General features: G+C 64.1%; 1 protein-coding gene across 2 annotated transcripts in view; it reads right to left on the bottom strand.

Annotated features, from left to right (window-relative positions):
* The window catches only part of BAHCC1 (BAH domain and coiled-coil containing 1), a 53,832-nt gene that overhangs the window by 12,516 nt on the left and 24,535 nt on the right, over positions 1-16,781 (bottom strand). The window contains exons 3-10 of one of the 2 annotated variants that reach the window (XM_065897302.1): positions 11,545-11,667; positions 6,575-8,323; positions 6,184-6,292; positions 5,639-5,847; positions 5,328-5,486; positions 4,884-5,083; positions 4,318-4,705; positions 2,445-3,296 (exon numbers count right to left, since the gene is read on the bottom strand). In XM_065897302.1, the coding sequence (XP_065753374.1) occupies positions 2,445-3,296; positions 4,318-4,705; positions 4,884-5,083; positions 5,328-5,486; positions 5,639-5,847; positions 6,184-6,292; positions 6,575-8,323; positions 11,545-11,667 (3,789 nt within the window). The remainder of the gene's footprint in view (positions 1-2,444; positions 3,297-4,317; positions 4,706-4,883; positions 5,084-5,327; positions 5,487-5,638; positions 5,848-6,183; positions 6,293-6,574; positions 8,324-11,544; positions 11,668-16,781) is intronic. The other variant, XM_065897303.1, reaches the window with a different exon arrangement.

Raw genomic sequence — 16,781 nt, 5'->3', positions numbered from 1 at the left:
GGGTCTATAATCCCTGTCCCGGGAGAGATGTAGGGCTGGGCTGTCCAGGCAGATTGAGGGCTCCACAGGCACAGAAGAGGGCCAAGGCTTGGACTTCCCCCAACCAGCCAGGCCGGTAGAAGCTGCTGGGGCCAGGAGAAGGTGGGAGGAGGGGTGCAGGTCAGCAGGGAAGTTCAAAAGTGGGGTCTGGGATCTTGACTCACCTAAACCAGGTGGGTCACTCAGGAACAAGGGGCAACCATACTCCGGAAGGGACAGGGCCTGGCCTTCCCAAAATTCCAGGGTGGATGGGAAGCCCAGTGGGCACCATGCCCCCCAGTGGCCCCTCCAAATGCAGAGTGGAGCATTTTGGGTGTCTTGGGGATGGGCCCTTGCAGGCAGGCCCCACCAACCACGCCAGCCAAGTGAATGGCCAGAGAAGTGTCCGACTCCCTCCCACCCCAGGGCTCCATCTGGGGCCTGAGTCCCTGCCCCCCTGCGATGGAGGTCCGCGGGCTGGGCAGCCTGCCCACTGAGCTCCCTGGACTTGAGCCCAGGTGGGGGATAAGCCAGGGTCCTGCGGCCAAGTCCTACTGGTGGGGGATGTGAGGGCTCTGGACGCCCACATCAGTGAGGGTGGGGCTGGCCCCAGCCTGGGAGCAAAGAGCCCGGGACCTGAACACCAGCTCCACTCGGCCCGGCTATGGGAGTTGGGGGCCATGTCACCTTTCAGAACCTGGTTACCTCCTCACCCCCACTTCTCAGGGGCCGCCACCTGGCCTTTCACCAGCTCTGCCTGGCCTGGGAGGTACTTCAGGGGGTCTCCTCTGGGAGGAGGGGGCAGGAGGCCCCGATGTCCCTCTGGATCTCTACCCCTCCCTCTCCCCTCTGTACCCTGGCCTGTTCCCGGCATGGTCTTCTCCCGCCTCCTCTGTCTGTGAGTCCTGCCTTTTGCTCAGAAAATGAGCTGATTTCCTAAGTAATTTCAGGCAAAGCAGTCACTGAGCTTGCAGGGAACGGCTCTAGAGCTGAGAGGCTGCGCAGACGGGCAAATTAACTGGGGCAGAGGGAGGGTGGGGGCCTGGGAGCAGCAGGAGGGGAGGGTGAAGGCCTGAGGGCTCCAAGAGGGGAGGGCGGGGGTCTTGGGAGAAACAGGAGGGGAGAGGGGGGTTTGAAGGTTCCAGAAGGGAAGGGTTGGGTGGAGACCCAGCAGTGGCAGCAGGGCCTGGCCTGGGCTGGCAGCTGCAATACCCACAATGGGACACACGTGGTCTACACGTGAGCATCCATTCAATGAATGGGCACGGGTCCAGTAGGCATTCACATGCACAGACCGGTGGCCACACACATGGCACCCGGCAGCCTGCTCAGTGCACCCTCACGCCAGCCACGCTCACGCGGTGGCTCTGGGCAGCAAGGCCCTGACTGGGGCAGCCCCGCCTCACGCTACAGCTCCAAGCGAGGCCCTCCCAGAGTTCCTGACCGGCAAGGGCTCCCCGGCTTACTCTCTTCAGCACAGTGGTGGCCCCTCTGGTCAGACAAGAGAGGAGTGACACAGAGACCTTCAGGGAAATTAACTTTACAAGAACCTTCCCGTATCTCCACGCAGCACAAGAGGTGCTGGTGGCTGGCAGTGGGCAGTGGAGAGCTTCACGCGGTGGGAAAACGAGCGGGCCAGCTGAGGACTTCGTTGGGTTCTTTCTATAAATATCAACAGGGCACAAAGCCTGGCTGGGGGTGCTCCCCCCACCGCCTGAGGGGTTCCGGCAGGGAGCGCCTGGGAGGGGTCCCTGTGGGGGACCTAAGTGCTAGAGAGGCCTAAGCAAACACCTGGCCCTTGGGCTCTGGTCCGAGTCAGGGCGGCAACAGCCTTGGGCTGGCACCCTGGGGACCTTGGGCAGGGTGCAGGGAGCCCAGGAGCATCTTGTCCCACAGGTCAGCCCCAAGGCCTAGTGAGGCTGAGGGGGACGTGGGGGGTGCCACCTCCCCGGGGCCTGGGAGGCGAGGGCTGCCACGTCCTGAGCTGGGCCCCGTGCAGGCTAGGTTCGGAAGCTGCAAAACCCAAGGAAGTGAAAGCTTATAGCAAGAGCACCATCTTTCCTACCCGCTTCCTGGCTGTGAGGCCGTAGTTTAGTGACCTGACCCCCCTCACCCCCACCCCTGTGGGCCTTGGCATCCTTGCGTGTAAACTGGAGACACCCTCAAGCCCCTTCAGGGCACCGTGAATGTCCACGGCCACCTTTCTGACACCGTCGTCAGGGTGCAGGCCTGGCCCTGAGGCCCTACCCCATGGCTCATCCTGCAGCCAGGGCTGGGGGTAACACCGTGTGGGCACACCTGCCTGGTTTCCTGACAAGGGGCCACATTGTGGGGACAACGGAGCAGGGCTGAAGGCCACTGGCCGGCTGACCTTGAGCCTATGCCCAAGGGTCCAGCTCCTGGGGCTCCGGAGGGATGGGGCTTACCTTGCAGGTCTGGCTCAGTCCTCTGCTGCTGGATTTCCAGGTCGGCCAGCTCGCTGAGCAGGGCAATGCCATGAATCCCTGAGCTACGGGGCAGGGGAGCTGTGCTGGGTGGCCCAGGGACAGTGGGGGGCTGAGGGTCCAGTGGGCTGAGAGTGGGCAGATCCCCCAGGTTGATGGTGGCTGCCACCAGGGCGTCCAGACCCGGCAGCTCCCTGGGCGGCTGGCTGTTTTCGGGAGTCAGCCCCCAGTCCTCCTCCTCCTCCTCCTCCAGCTCGGCCTCCTTGAACTTGGCCGCCTCCTCCGCCTCTGCTTCTGCAGGGGCCTGCTGCTCGCCCGGCTTGGCCTGATCCGGGGCACACAGGCTCCTTGCTGGCTGCTCCATGGCCTGGGGGCTGGCCCCCAACGAGGGCCCCTGCTCTCCCTCCTCCCGTCCCTCTTCTGTGGTCCTCTCCTCTTGGGCCCCTCCCTGAGTAGAATCAGCCTGGCCAGTGGCCTCAGGGCCCCCTCCCTCGAGGAGGGCCCCACACCGCAGTTCTCGCAGCCCCTCCAGTGGGCTGGGGTCCGCTGCCTTCCCCGGGGGTCCCCGCTCGGCAGGGTTGGGGTGTCCGGCAAGGTCCTGGGTGGCCTCCCTGGCCCCTGAGGGCAGCCCAGGCTCCTCCAGGTTCTGGGGGCTGTGTGGGCCCAGCTCCCTGGGTGGGAACGTCCTGGCCAGCTCAGGCTGGGCCCCCGGCGGGGCGGTTTGCATAGTTTCGGGGTCCGAGAGGTCAGATGAGTGCACAATGCGGGGCAGGGAGAAGCCCGAGCCGGCCGCAGGGCACGTGTATCCGGGAGGCAGGTCTGCAAAAGAGGGCGCTGTCAGGAGAGAGCAGCTGGGGGTGAGGGTGACCTCAAACACCTCAGACCCACACCTGGCGGGGAGGGTCCCCAGCCAACCCTCTGCCTGTGAAATGTGTGAGGCAGGAATGGGGACGTGGTATGTTGAGGGGGGCAGCAGGGGAGCACCGGGTGCAGGAGGAGAAGCCCCCAGGCCCTCCTCCTTGGCCAGGACAGCTGTGTGCTCCCCAGCTCGGGCCACTGCCTCGTGCGGGGTGGGGGGTGGGGGGTGGGGGGTCCATGGCGGTCCCTGGAGGCCATCCCTGGTCTGTGTGGTGTGGCTAACCAGAAAAGGGGGATTTTAAAACAAGATACTTGAATCAGGGCTTTCCCTGAACCAGAACGAGCTGGCAGCCTGTCGGAGGCATTATGCCCCATTAACTACAATAAAAAAAAAAAAAAGGAAAAAAACTCTAAAAAAAAAAACCCAACAACCTCGGATGGCTTCAGCCTCCTTCTTGTGGAACTGGGACGAATTTTATGTTCGCCACACGGGCTTCCCGTGTACACTCTCAGCCTAATTCAGAGAGAATCAGATAGCTGTGGAGGAGCTGGGGGGCGGAGGGTGGGAGGGCAGCTACAGAGGCCGAGGCCGGGCCTGGACCCTCCACCACAGGCTGCCTCTCCTTGCCTTGGGCCCAAGTGGTGGCATTTCGGGCCCTGACAGTGAGGATGAGCTCCCTTGCCCAGCTTCGTCCCTGCTGCCCTGTGGTCCTGCCACTGTCCCCGGCGGGCCAGGCGCTTCCTTATCCACAAGGCTCCAGTGCCAGCCGGCTGGGCCTGACCTTCATCCTGCCCCATCTGCCAGGGGCGGGGGCCCTGAGTGCCTCCCCTGTGGGTCCCCCAGAAGGACTGTGGAGAAGAAGGAAGAGAAAGAGCAGGGGGACAGGCGACCTTGCCCCAGGCCCTACTGGGGGGACTGGGTCGGTGAGGACACCCTTGAAGGTGCTAAGCCAGGCAGCCCTGCCCCCCATTCAGCTCTGCCCACCAGACAAGTGACAGGCCTGAGTGGAGGGGGGCAGGCCAAGGCCAGCCCAGTGCCGCCCGCTCTCACCTGGTTCCAACGTGTTGAGGTCGGCTCCGGGCCGCTGGCCCTCCCCACTCTTCTCCTCGGCGCTGGGCAGCTTGGAGCCTGGCCCGGGGCTGCCGGTGGGGCAGACGGATAAAGTGCACGGGGCGCCAGGATGCGGCGGTGGTGTAGGGCAGCTGGCGGCGCGGGGCTTCGGGGCGGGAGAGTGGCAGCAGGGTGACAGCTTGGCAGGGCCTGCGGTGGCGGGTGAGGGGGTGCCCTTGGCCGTGGGGGTTAAGGCAACTGGCTTGTGGGTGGACTTCAAGGCCTTCTCCTGGGCGGGCTCCTCCAGCTCCAGGTGGCGGTCCTCAGGCTTCTGCTGTTGGGTTGGGGCAGAGGCTCAGCCCGGCTGGGCCCCCTGCTCAGGGCATCACATCAGCGTGGGGCAGGGGTTGGGGGAGTGTGCAGTGGGGACTCCTGGGCCAGGCCAGGTTGCAGCAGAGAGGCAGCCAGCAGTGCCCTGGGTCCCAGCTGGGTGTGGCCGAGGGGGCAGGTACCTGGAACTGGGTGGCCCGCTGCTGCTCCAGGGCCTGAGCGGCTCGCTGCTGCTGCTGCTGCTGCAGGGCGTAGAGCTCCTGCTGCCGTAGGAACTGGGACCGCGAGTAGACAGGGAGCTGGCCTGGGTGCTGCATGTGGGAGGCAGGGCCCCGGCCCCCGTACATGGGGGGCCACAGTGAAGCCTGGTCCATGACATCAGCTGTGGGCCGGGCCAAAGGGCTCGTCAGCCCCGGCGGGGACAGAGCGCGGGGCTGCATCCCAGCCACCGAGCTGGCCTCTGCCAGCCCTCACCTCCCGCTCGACCGCCTCGCACCTGCCTCCCGGGCTCTGGCCGGGTGCCTGCCTCCCTGTCCCTTCCCCTACCCCCGTGTGGGCCTGCTCCCTTCCTCAGACCCACTTCTGACAGCCGCACACGCGAGCAGCCTGGCCCGGGAGGCCCTTACCAAGCGCATGGGGGGCGGCGTGGGGCGTGGGCTCAGGAGGCAGGATGACGAGCTGTGTGGGGGCGTCCTGGGAGAGGGGGAAGACGGGGGGTATGGAGCCAGGCACGGACGCAGGGAAGCCGGGGGGCAGGTTCTGGTGCAGGGCAGGGTGCCCGAGGCCTGGGGAGACAGGACACTGAGGTCAGGCAGTGCGGGGCAGGAAGCAGGGCTCCAGGCTGAGGGCTGTCAGCCCCAGGCCAGCAATGACCACCACGCCCGGCCAGGGCTCTTGTCCTGCCCCATGCACCCCTACCTGCCCTCAGAGCACTGACCGTAGGAATGTCCCCCCATCCACAGGGAGGGGCTGCGGGTGCGGGGCAGCCAGGGGGGGTGGGCAGGGTGGGGATGGGGGGCTGGGTCCCCGCCCAGCTGGCTGCTCTGCAGGGAGGAACCCCCGGCGATCATGAGATGGGGGGCCAGGTCTCCAGGGCAGCCGCTTGACGGGTGGATCCGGGCGAACTCCACGAGGTCCTTGTTGTCCCTGTACGTCACGGGGGATGGGTGAGGGCTCAGCACAGCTGCCATCCCTGGCCCAGCTCCTCCACCTCACCCCTCGGGGTCACGCTCAGCGCCAGAGGTATCTGTCCCAGCAGCAGTCCCCCAGCAGAAGGGGAATTAGCAGAGGAGGGAGGGGGAGTTAGCAGAACTCCCTCCAACAGGGACAGAAACCCCAGCAAAGCCTGGGGTGGGTACACAGCTGTGCCCGAGACAGGCCACAAAACCTGACACAGTGGCCACTTAATCCCACACGGCAATATCGGGTGAGCCCAGAGGCACGGCCCAGACCCCACCCCGAAGGCTGCAGCCCGGTTCTTACTGCAGCAGCAGCTCACGGCCGGCGAGCCCCAAGCGGTCCTCGCACAGACGCACCCTTTCCTCCTCGGCCTCCAGGTCCAGAGCGTGGGCGGAGCGGGGCCCACTGCCAGCTGCACAGGTTAGAGATGGTAGAAAGGGGCGAGGGTTGGGGCGGCTGGGGAGCCAGCAGGAACCCTACTTCGAGCCAGGGGGGCCGACGAACTAAGAGAGGGTCTCCTGACCCGTGGCCCTCGCAGGGAAGGGGCAGGGCAGGGCAGCCCTGGGAGGGCCTGGAGACATGGGGAGGTGATGGGCACAAAGGCCCAGGGCCCAGCCCTGGGAGCCTCAGGTGCGTGGATGAGGGCAGGTCAGCAACACAGCCCCACGCCTCCCTCTCTGTGGAGGGGCCATACCTTTGAAGGCGGGGGCTGCCCGGCCCTGCCGCCCTGTGTTGGCACTGTAGGCTGACTCCGCCCGGCTCACCGTGTCCTTCTGCCGGGCCAAGGCCACCGCAATGCCCACAGGCGGCTGCCGCACCTCCCCATCGCCATGCGGAGCGTCGTGCTCTCGGCTTCGGGCACAGTCGGGCCTTTCCATGTCGCCGGGGGCCTGGCCTGTGCCCTTGGAGGCTGGGAACTTCCCGTCCTGCTGGGCACAGCTGGCCTTCAGGCCCCCCAGGCCCACGAAGGGCACCTTCTGGCCGACGACCAGTGCTTGGTTGCTGTACTTGAGCAGGTTCTTCATGGCCGAGACCTCGTCAGGCGGGGCGGGCAGGTCCTGAGGCAGGAGGGCGGCCTGCTGCAGGGTGCCGCCAAAGGGGTCCAGGTAGGCGCCAGCCTTGCACTCCTCGCTAATGGCCACGGTGGCCCCCTGGCCCGACTGGACACTCCAGGGGGTCGGGGGCGGCCCGCCGTAGCCCAGAGACGCCAGCTCCAGAGACTTGCGCTTGGCCTCGGCCCCGCTGCCCCCCGGCTCTACCTCGGGGGCCACCGACTGCTGCTGATGGCGGATACGAGCCACCTTCTGGGCCCCGGGGGCACCCACAGGGGTCTCCTTGCTGGCAGTCTTGTCTAAAGTGCAGCAGGCCTGGGTGACTTTCCCGCCCAATGGGTCCTGGTGACTTGGCCGGGCGCAGTCCTGTGAGGGGGCGGGTAACTCAAAGTAGCCGCTTTTGTCCAGACCTGCTTTGGGGAGCCCCGGGAAGGGGGCCTCGGGGCCTGCGCCGTCCAGGTACTCCAGGCCCTTCAGCCGGGGGGCGTTGAGGGCCGCCTCGAAGCTCCCGGGCCGCCGCTCGCCCTTGCCCTCGGCCTTCAGGTGGGCATAGGAGACCCCATAAAGCGCGGCATGGTCAGGCACTGCAGGCCCATTCAGGTGCCGGTCCTTGCCCTCACCCGCCACGGCACAGGCCTCGGCCACCTGGAACGGGCGGCTCTTGTCGGCCAGGTGTCCCACGGAAGGCACGAAGGTGGGCCCGCTGGCCTTTGGGTCCCGGGGGGCTTTGTCCTGCAGGGGGCAGAGCCCATCCGGGCCCCCATGCAGCTGCAGGCAGGGGAAGGAGCCGCCGGCCGTGCTGAGGGGTGGGGGCGGCCCGGCAGGCAGGCCAGACGGCACCGTGTAGGGCACGGCATGGTGCAGCAGCTGCCTCCGCTCCAGGCACTCGCCGAAGGCTGGCCCAGGCTCCACGGGGCCGGCTGCCTCCTTGGTGCAGCGTCCAGAGGCCGGCACGCCCACAGCCGGCCGCCCCAGCACACCCCCCGCGCAGCTGGCCAGCGCGGACCTGCCCAGCTCACCGTCGAGCACCTTGGTGTTGAGAAGGCAGGAGGCCAGGTGTTTGGGGCGGCCCTCGCAGGCACCCCGGGCCACGCCACCCTCCTTGCAGTGCGAGTCCCCCGGTACGGGCAGCACCAGCTTGTGCCGCCCCCTGACGACATCCTCCTCCACCGCCGGCCGCTCCTTGCCCTCGGCCGCCTTGCCGGCTTTCTCTTTGCCCATGAGGAAGCGGTCGAACTCCTTGGTGCCCTTCTGCAGGTGGCCGGCCTCGCCCCGGTCGCGGCTGCAGGAGCTGATGGGGTGGCCGGGGGCGGCCCGGGCCACGCTGGGGAAGTTGTGGTTGGCGGGCAGGAGCGTGGGCTGGGGCGGCAGGTTGCGCAGGTAGAAGTTATCTGTGTGCCGAGAGAGCTGAGGTCACCGGGAAGCCTGGGGCAGGGGCTGGAGGGCTCAGTGCCCCCAAGACACTGTGCCAGGTGCCTCCCCACTGCCAGCGGACGCTGACCCACTGGTACTTTATGAGGAAAGTTTATAATTGTAAAATACACGTGAGGTAAACATCGGCACTTCAACCATTTCTAAGTGTGCCGTTCAGTGGCAATTAGTACACTCGTGTGATGCAGCCTTCGCCACCGTCCATCTCCAGGATTCTTCACCGTCCCAATCTGAAGCTCTGTCCCCATTAAACACTGACTCCCCATGCCCCAGAGCTTTTGACTTATGTTCAGCCCCTAGGAGATGGGAGCTGCAAAGAGCCCAGCCGCTGTGCCCAGCTGTACCCGTGGAGATTAGTGAAGGGAAGGCAGGAGTGGGCGGCAGTGTGCCCTGACCAGAGCCAGGGGGTGAGGTCTGGGGCCACGGGCATCCCCCCCAACCCCAGACGATGCTGGGGGAGTGTAAGCTGGTTGGGTCTTTACAAACAGCCGTCAGAACCTTAAAAGCTACGGAGGCTGTGGGCTCACAGTTGGGGAATGGCTAAGTGGACAGCATGTGGTGTGATGTGGTCACGACACAGCTCCGGATGCCCAGCCACGTGGAGAGTTGCCTGAGAGATGCCCCTGTAAGCAGGACCGTGCACTGTGGACAGTAAAGTGGACAGCCTTTAGTAGCCCCCTGTAAGTGCTAAGACCCCCAGGAGGAAGTGAGGCCCAGGGCAGGTATGTGTCTGAGAATGGGCTGGGTGCGAAGGACCCGGCCCACCTACCTCCTGAATACCCTGGAGGACCCCAGCCTAGGATGATCATTTAAAGAAAGGAAAATGGTCCCAGATGGCCGTCCCCACCTAGTCCACTATGGGCTCTCAATGCCTCTACAGCTCTGGGCCCATCCAGCTTGGGTGGGTGGTAGGCGTACCCCCAGCTCCCTGTGCTGGGCCATGGCTTGCTGTCCAGCATGGGCCCTCAACCTGGGGTGCCTTGCTCTCTACCTGGGTCCCCAGCCAGCCCTGGGGACACCCACAGCTCCCTAAGCCTGTCTCTGGGGACCCTGGGGGGCCAACCCCATCTACACCCAGCTGGCACCCTGGATGGCATGGAGCAGAGAGGGAACAAAAGAAACCTTCAGAACTTGTAAAACCGTCCTGAGTCATGTAAATTACTTGTCAATTTCCTGCTAATTAAAGCAAGGGGGAAGAGTGTAGCTAAACCTAATTAGCTCAATTTCCAAAACTAAAGTGTTCTTGGGTGGGGCTCCACCACAGCACTGTGAAAGCCGGAGGCCACCAGCCAGTGAGTGCTCCTGGAAGCCAGTGGCCCACACCCTGGAGGGGGTCGCTAGCTGTGGCTCCGATCTCTGGGGCTGGGACCACCTGCTTGCTCCTGATGCACTGCCAGCAGCACACATTGAGGCTGCTGTGGGAGTTTGAGGCACTCAGCCCGAGGCCTGCGGGGCTCTGTCCTCTGGGCAGCAGTGCACCTGGCCTCCAGCCCCGAGGAGACTTGGTTCCCTGGGAGCATCCAGCGTCTGTCCCTACCCTTGATGGGGCTGGGGAGCTCTCCTGGCCCTGTCTGTAGGCGGGGTCTTACTTGCACCAATCAAAGCTGGCCAGCCCTGGGCTGGGCCAAGGCCTTCCCTAGCCCTGCCTGGACAAAGATGCAAGATGGGCTCCAGGACATAGACAAGCTGAGGTCACAGAGTGGGAGGCTGTGAGAAGGGGCTGGGGACGGCGGTGGAAGGGCAGGAGGGCTGGCCACAGGCCCGCCCCCAACCTGCCTCGCAGGGTCACCTCCCTGGGGTCCCCTTCCTTCTGTGAGACCCTTCAGGACTCTCTCCTGCTTAGCTGCTGCCACCTGAAGCCGACCCCCACTCAGAGCCCTGATCTTGGGGCTCCTTGGGCTCCCCAGAGCTGCTTCTGTCCTTATCCACCCTCCTTACCCAGGTGGTCCCTCTCCTTGGCCTGGGTCAACCTCTTAACCCGCCCCTCTAGCACTGACCCCCCACCATGAATGTCCAGTCACCCCTGGGAAGGCAGGTCCCCCAGTCCCTCTGCATGGAAGCTGAACTCACCCCTCCCCTCCGAACTGCTCCTCTGCAGATGCGCCGCCCTCCTACAGCCTGGGCCACAAATGGGGGGTGTCTGGGAACCCCCTGACCCTCATGCCCATTTCAGGTCTCCCATGGGATCCCATGTCCCCATTCAAGTCCATTATTTGTCATCTGAACGCAGTAACTAACCGAAAAACCTCTCTGCCCCAGCTTCTTGGGCACCACCCCCAGAAGATCTTTATAAAATGCAAATGAGACGTCACCCCACCAAGGAAAATCCTGGAGACAGGGCACCAAGGCCTCAGGCCACTCCCCACACCTGTCTCATCTCCAGGTGGCTACATCTCCCACAGGCTCCTTGAGGCTGGGCCTCTGCACGCAGACGTGTGAGTGTGTGTGCGCATGGCGTGAGCATGCCCTCTTCACGGAATGCCCTCCCCATGGCTCCACCAACCCCGCCTTCTCATCAGCAAAGCCTCAACCTCAGCATCCCCTCTCCAGCGACACCTCCTGCCAACAGGGTAGATGTTCCTCTGTCTGCTGGGGGCACACTATTGCCCCCCTTCCCTGCTGCCGCCCCCACCCCCCCGCCACCCCTCCCCTGCCCGGTCTTGACCTCAGGCCCAGGTGTGGGGTGGGTCCTGGGCCTCGTGTTGCCTAGCTTGGTGAGGCACAAAGTACAGGCTTCTGGGGGGCCTTCCCTACTCCCACCCGATGTCCCTGGGACCCCTGCTGGGGCGGGGCGGGGGGTGCTACAGCAAAAGGCCAGGTGCTGAGGGACCTGGGTGCCACCCCTCAGGGCCACGGTTGTTTGCAATGCTTCCATCTGAGCCACGAGAGCTCAGGGAGCACGGCTGTGTTTTCAGCCAGCTCGCCTGACCCCGGCATGTAACCTGCTGCTTGGCTGTGGTCCTGGGCCCTGCAGTTCAAAGTCTCCAGCGGCCTGAGAAGCAGGCCCACCCTCCTCCAGCCCCTATCCCTGCCGTGGCCTGAGACCTGGAGGTGAGGGTTCACCCAGGCTGGCCACCTTTACCTGGCACCCCAGAAGCCCCCAGCCCTGCCCTCCACCCCTCCAGGATGACCTGTGCCCCAGGCCCCACGCGATCCCTCACGGCCCCACACCAGCACTTGCCTTTTTGGGTTCCATAGAAACGATGTTGCCCATAGAGAACATTGCTGTTTCCATGGTGATCCAAGTGGCTCATGGGTAGGAAGGTAGATGCCAGACTCCCTGAAAATCTGGGGTACCCTGGAGCTAGAGAAGCAAGGAGACAGCTGTAGAGGCACCTCCAGGCCCCAGGCTCGCACCCGCCCTGACCCCAGGGAGGCGAGAAGCTGGCGGGTGGCCCGGGAGCGATGCCCCGTGGAGCCTGGTGCGTGCAGCCCGCCGGTGGGAAATCAACCCATCAATACATCATATTAACTCTGACTCGACTAATACCATCCCTCCGGTGTGGCACAAATTGAATTGCTGATGGGCTGGGGAGAGAGTGGAGGATGGAGGAGGGAGCCTTTGATTTCTCACCCAGCAGCACTTAGCAGTGCGGGAGCTTTGAGGCAGGGCAACAAAAGGGGCTCTGGAGAGCGTCTTGGGAGGAGGGAGACGCGGTGGTCACACACAGTGGACAGAGGCCCTTGCAGCCCTGGCTGAGCTTCTGGCCAGGAGGGGCAGGGCTGGACACAACCTGGGCCTGCACCATCCATAGCCTCCAGGTGAGCAAGCAGCTCTGGGGTCAGTGACCCACACCCCGCGGCTGACTTAGTTGGGTGTGACAGGCTTCTGCCTTGCTGGAGGCCGCAGGTATGGGGCTCTCCACCAGCCAGGCCTCCTCTGTGCTGTGAGATCTGCAAAAGGAGCTGGTGCCCAGCCATGGCAGCATCGCCCCCAGGAGAGTTCCCTGCATTGGTCCCTAGCCTGAGACCCTCCCTGGAGCTTCCCAGTCAGGTCAAGCAGGCCCCTCTCTGTCCCTCTGAGGGGCCTGGACTTGTCCTCCTGGCCTGGCCCTGCCCAGCACAGGAACACCAGCCACACCCTGGACCTCGCTCTGGCCACCTGGGACACGCACCCTGCCCCCCAGAAGGGATGAAGACAGAACTAACACTTGGCCGGGGAGGCCCATCTAGGCACTGACGTCCTGGCCAGGCACATCCAGGGGAGGTGTGTCTGCTGGATGCCCAGAGCTACCAGCCACTTGGAATGTGGCTCCTCACAGCTGGTCCTTCCCCACCAGGCCCAGCAGTGAGGGGGCAGGGATGGGTGGAGGGCCTGCAGCTGGGATGGCCGAGTCGGCTGGGCTGGGGTGGGCAGGACGCTGTCTTACTCCACAACTCATGCTTTGAGCTAATGCTCTGAACGTTTTCCCCATGGAAAATGAGTCCCAGAAGAGTTTGTCTTGGGGACCCCATGATTGTCCCAAGAGTGACCGGCTGCTGGGAGCGGCTTCCCACCTGACTTCTGGGGCTCCTGGGCTTTGACGAGGGAGTAGGAATCACCGGGTCTCCCCAGGGAGCAGTGGCCTCAGGGACAGGGAGAGGGAGGGGCTGGAGCAGGGCCCTGAGGCAGCAGTCCCCGAGGGGAAGGCGCGGGTCGCAGGGCAAGTGTTTGAACAAGGTCATAACTGTGCCTTGAAACAAGGGAGCTGTGAGCCCCATGCCTGGGGAGCAAGGGTGCCAGCACCCCACTTAGTGCATCATGTCGAAGTTACGGATGAGTCTGAGTCAGCGAGTTCCGTGCGAACCTGCTCATTAACTGTTTTCCAAACTCCTTTTAGGACAGGAGCCCTTTGCTGTTTCAGTGGAACTCCTTGTGGCAACTCGTGGCCTCACGCTCCGCTCCACTCCACAGAATACACAAGACAAACACCTTTCCAGAAGGGGAGGCTCAGAGCCATAGCACAGACCTCCAGGCCCCCAGGCCCTCAGAGGCCCGGAGGCCGGCCTGCCATGTTGCTGCAGCTGTTGAGATGGAGAGTGAAGGCCGGCTCTGTCTCAGCGCTGGGGGCATCTGTGGGGGCATGGGGGGCAGCCCTGGAGCTCACCGTGAGCATGGGGGGCCCAGAGGCCCCTTGGCAGGTCTGAGGCTGAGGGGGAGCTATGCCAGCGTGGGTGGGGCTGTGGAACCCAGCTCAGAGGTAGGGATGGACGAGGAGCCCCAGGAGAACCACTCAGAATGGGAAATGGGCAGGCATCCAACAGGGACACTCTGGGATGCCCCAGGATCAAGGCCCCCAGTCCAAATGGCGCACCCTGCACCCTGCTCCTGGTAGCCCCCTCGGCAGTAGCCACCGTTCAGCCCTAATGACGCAGTGTCATGTTCTCTAGCCCAGGGGATCTGAGGTCAAGCTCTGGAACGCTATCCCCAAGAGGTGCTCCACGCAGAACACGGCCCGTGCCAGCCCCATTCGGAGGCTCTCCACCAGCGTGCATGTTGTGAGAGCTCTGAGAAGTCCCAAGACGTCTCCCCACTGGGGGTTCACATCCCAGGCCCATCTGAGGACGCAGGGAAGGTGCCCACTGCCCCCCAGGCCTGTCCCCCCGCAGCCCCCTCCTGCGAGGGCACGGCTGAGTTCGGAGAGCCTGGCCAACTGGCCTGGTTTGTGTGCAGAGACACATCTGGAGCAGATGTTCCCTAGATTAAACGCAGCTCCTGGAAGACTTGACAAAAGCCGAGAGCCGGACGGGGGTGGGGGCGGGCCGGGGCAGGGGGGCTGAGGCCTGTGTGTGTAGTATGGGGAGTGGTTAAACCACCACAGCTGTCCTCCTTTAATTGGCTGCTGTTAAATGTTTTACGGGGCCTCGTTTTGGTAAACAGAAGTCTGTAAATTCCTCCTTCCCAGACGCCGTTTCCCAGGCACAGACCCCCATGACCCCTCGGGAGGTCTGGGCCTCCCGCCCACCCGCCCTCCGGGGAGCAGGCATTCAGCTGGCCAAGTGGTGGGCTCCTTCCTGCCGCACCCTTTGGGGGCAGTGGGAGGGCGATGGCCATGCACGTCCTTCCACTTCTGACCCTGAGATGGTGGCCAGGGATGAGGGGACAGAACTCTACCAGGGGCCCTTCCCCCATCTCCAGCCTGCCTGAAGCCCCACCCTCTGGGACCCCAGAAGGGGAATTAAGGTTCAGGGAGGAAGGAGGGAGCAGCTGGGGGAGACGGAAGAAGAAGCAGAGGGGGCATGGGCCAGGGCTGAGTGGGGCGGCCGGGGCGAGTGTGAGGAAAGAGGCCCGGACGGGTGGGTATCTGGGGTGGGGGGCAGCGAGGGAGGAAGGGGAGAAGTCCTTCCAGCCCAGCCACAGAAAGGACCCTTTCTTTTCCCAACAAGACTGTACTCTCTGAACTGAAGAAGAAAATAAAAAATGATTTTCCTGAATCAGAGCAGCTGTTCTGAAACCAGAAGCCAGGGCCGCTGCGTCCAGCCTAGGAGATGCCTGGTTCTCGAAGGGGCTTCTGCAGAGGAGAACGTGGTGGTAGTGTGGGGCTCTGGAGAGGGCTCAGGGAGCAGGGGACGGGTGTCAGAGTTCCTCTACCCAGTACTCTTTCAGGGGTGGTGTGGTCCAGAACCCCATCATTCCCAGGCCCTCACACCCCTTGAGGTCGGGCTACTGTGATCACCCCAACTGACACACGAGCCCACGCTGTATCCCTGGGCCCTGCTGCCCTCGGAGCCTTGGAGGCCCCTGGTGAGCTCCGGGGAGAGGCCCTGGGCCTCAGGGAACACCTCACTGAGGATGCCCCCCATCCTGGCCCCACGCTCTGAGTCGCCAGGAGGCAACCCAATCCTGTGACGTAAGTGGCAACGGAGGACAAAAGGTTGACGCCATCAGCACCTAATGAGGTGCAATGAAGTGGAAGCAGTCTTGAGCAGGGCAGGGGCAGCACAGACCAGGTCCTTGGGCTGCTGGGACGCCCCGGCACCCCGCCCCCAGCATCCCCTATGGTGGGAGTGTTCCTGGCCAGGTCCTGGGGGAGGGGTGCATGGCCAGCCAACAGAGGACCAGAATCCCCGGAGCGGGGTGGGGGTCAGGGGACCTCCCACCACAGGGTCCCTCGAGATCCCCACCCCCAGGCCCACAGAGCTCAGTGCAGACACTGAAGGCTTAGCAAACTCTTCCAGGGGCCTGACGCACAGGGCTCTGATCACCCCCATGCTACCAGGGTCCTGCCCCAGCTCCCTGTACGCACACCCACGAGGGCAAGGCCTTCTGCAACGGATGCCCCCTGCCCCCCATGCCACCTTGACAAAGACATTGCCACCTCTCTGGAGGCTCCAGTTGCTAGAAAGTTCTCCCCACCACTGAGCCCTGAGTTAAGGCCAGGGGCTGCCAGCAGGGTTCTGGCATCAGGTCCCAAGGGCAGCTGCCCACAACATGACTGGCTGAGCCCCCAACCCCTGGGACCAGGAACCATCCTTTTACATAGCCAGCCATTCTGGGCAGGCTCTGGGAAACCCGGATCGGACCATCTCAACTACCCATCTCCTCTGGGTCGGGGCCACCCTCCAGGGCTCAGCAGAGGCTAAAGCCCCTCTGGGTAGAGCCCCACCGGACCACGCCATCCCCCCACCCATGTCCTGCCAGCCCTGACAGATCCCATCCTTTCTCTACCCACAGCAATCCCCGCAGACACCTAGGCAAACCACCCTTGCTCCTGGGGCCCTGCACACTCCAGTCATTTTGAATTCTGCCACACGTGCCAGGCTAGGGGTCCCGACCCAATGCCCAACACTAACTGGGTGCTGGCTCTCTCCCATGTGACACCCCTTTCACTCAGGGTGCCAATGGGTTTCGACTGTGGTGCGTAAGACTACTAAACGGTGGTGACCACCCAGAATGCTGGATGAAGAAGGATTCTGAGGCTGCATCCACATGCAGTTTAGAAAGTGCTGCGATTGACTAATAACGTCTGCCCTGGGTGCAGGAGGGGCATTGGCAACAAGTTGCGAGGACGCTTGCCACCACCTCTGCTCTAGTATCTGAAGTGGGTAACCTTGCAACAGCCCCCTCCCCACGGCCTTCCTCTTCCTTGCCAAACACTCCAGCTTCTGTCCATAAGCCCTCTCAGGCTTACAGTGGTCAGAACCCGTGGGTGTCCGGGCCGTGCATCGGAGTGCAGCTCCCAGGACCAACCACCCTGGGCTTTGCTGGGAGGAGCCTAGCGAGACCCCTTCTGGGGCTGAAGGTGGCTTTGGAAGCTGGGCCCCTCAGGGAGTGGCCAGGCCTCGGCCTCTCACAGTTGGGGGCTGGGGTAGGGGCCCGAGGGGGGCCCAGGATGATTCCTGTCCCACCCCATCCCATCACGCACATACACTGACCCCCAGTCACCCCAGGTTTGGGCCTGGCAGCCTCGGTCTGTTCCCAGGCCGGGAGGAGTGGCT

The sequence above is a fragment of the Phocoena phocoena genome, chromosome 19, assembly GCF_963924675.1.
Source record: "Phocoena phocoena chromosome 19, mPhoPho1.1, whole genome shotgun sequence".
In the NCBI taxonomy this organism is placed as follows: Eukaryota; Metazoa; Chordata; class Mammalia; order Artiodactyla; family Phocoenidae; genus Phocoena; species Phocoena phocoena.
Note: the sequence above shows the minus strand (reverse complement) of the source record. Positions and strands in the feature narration are given on the sequence as shown.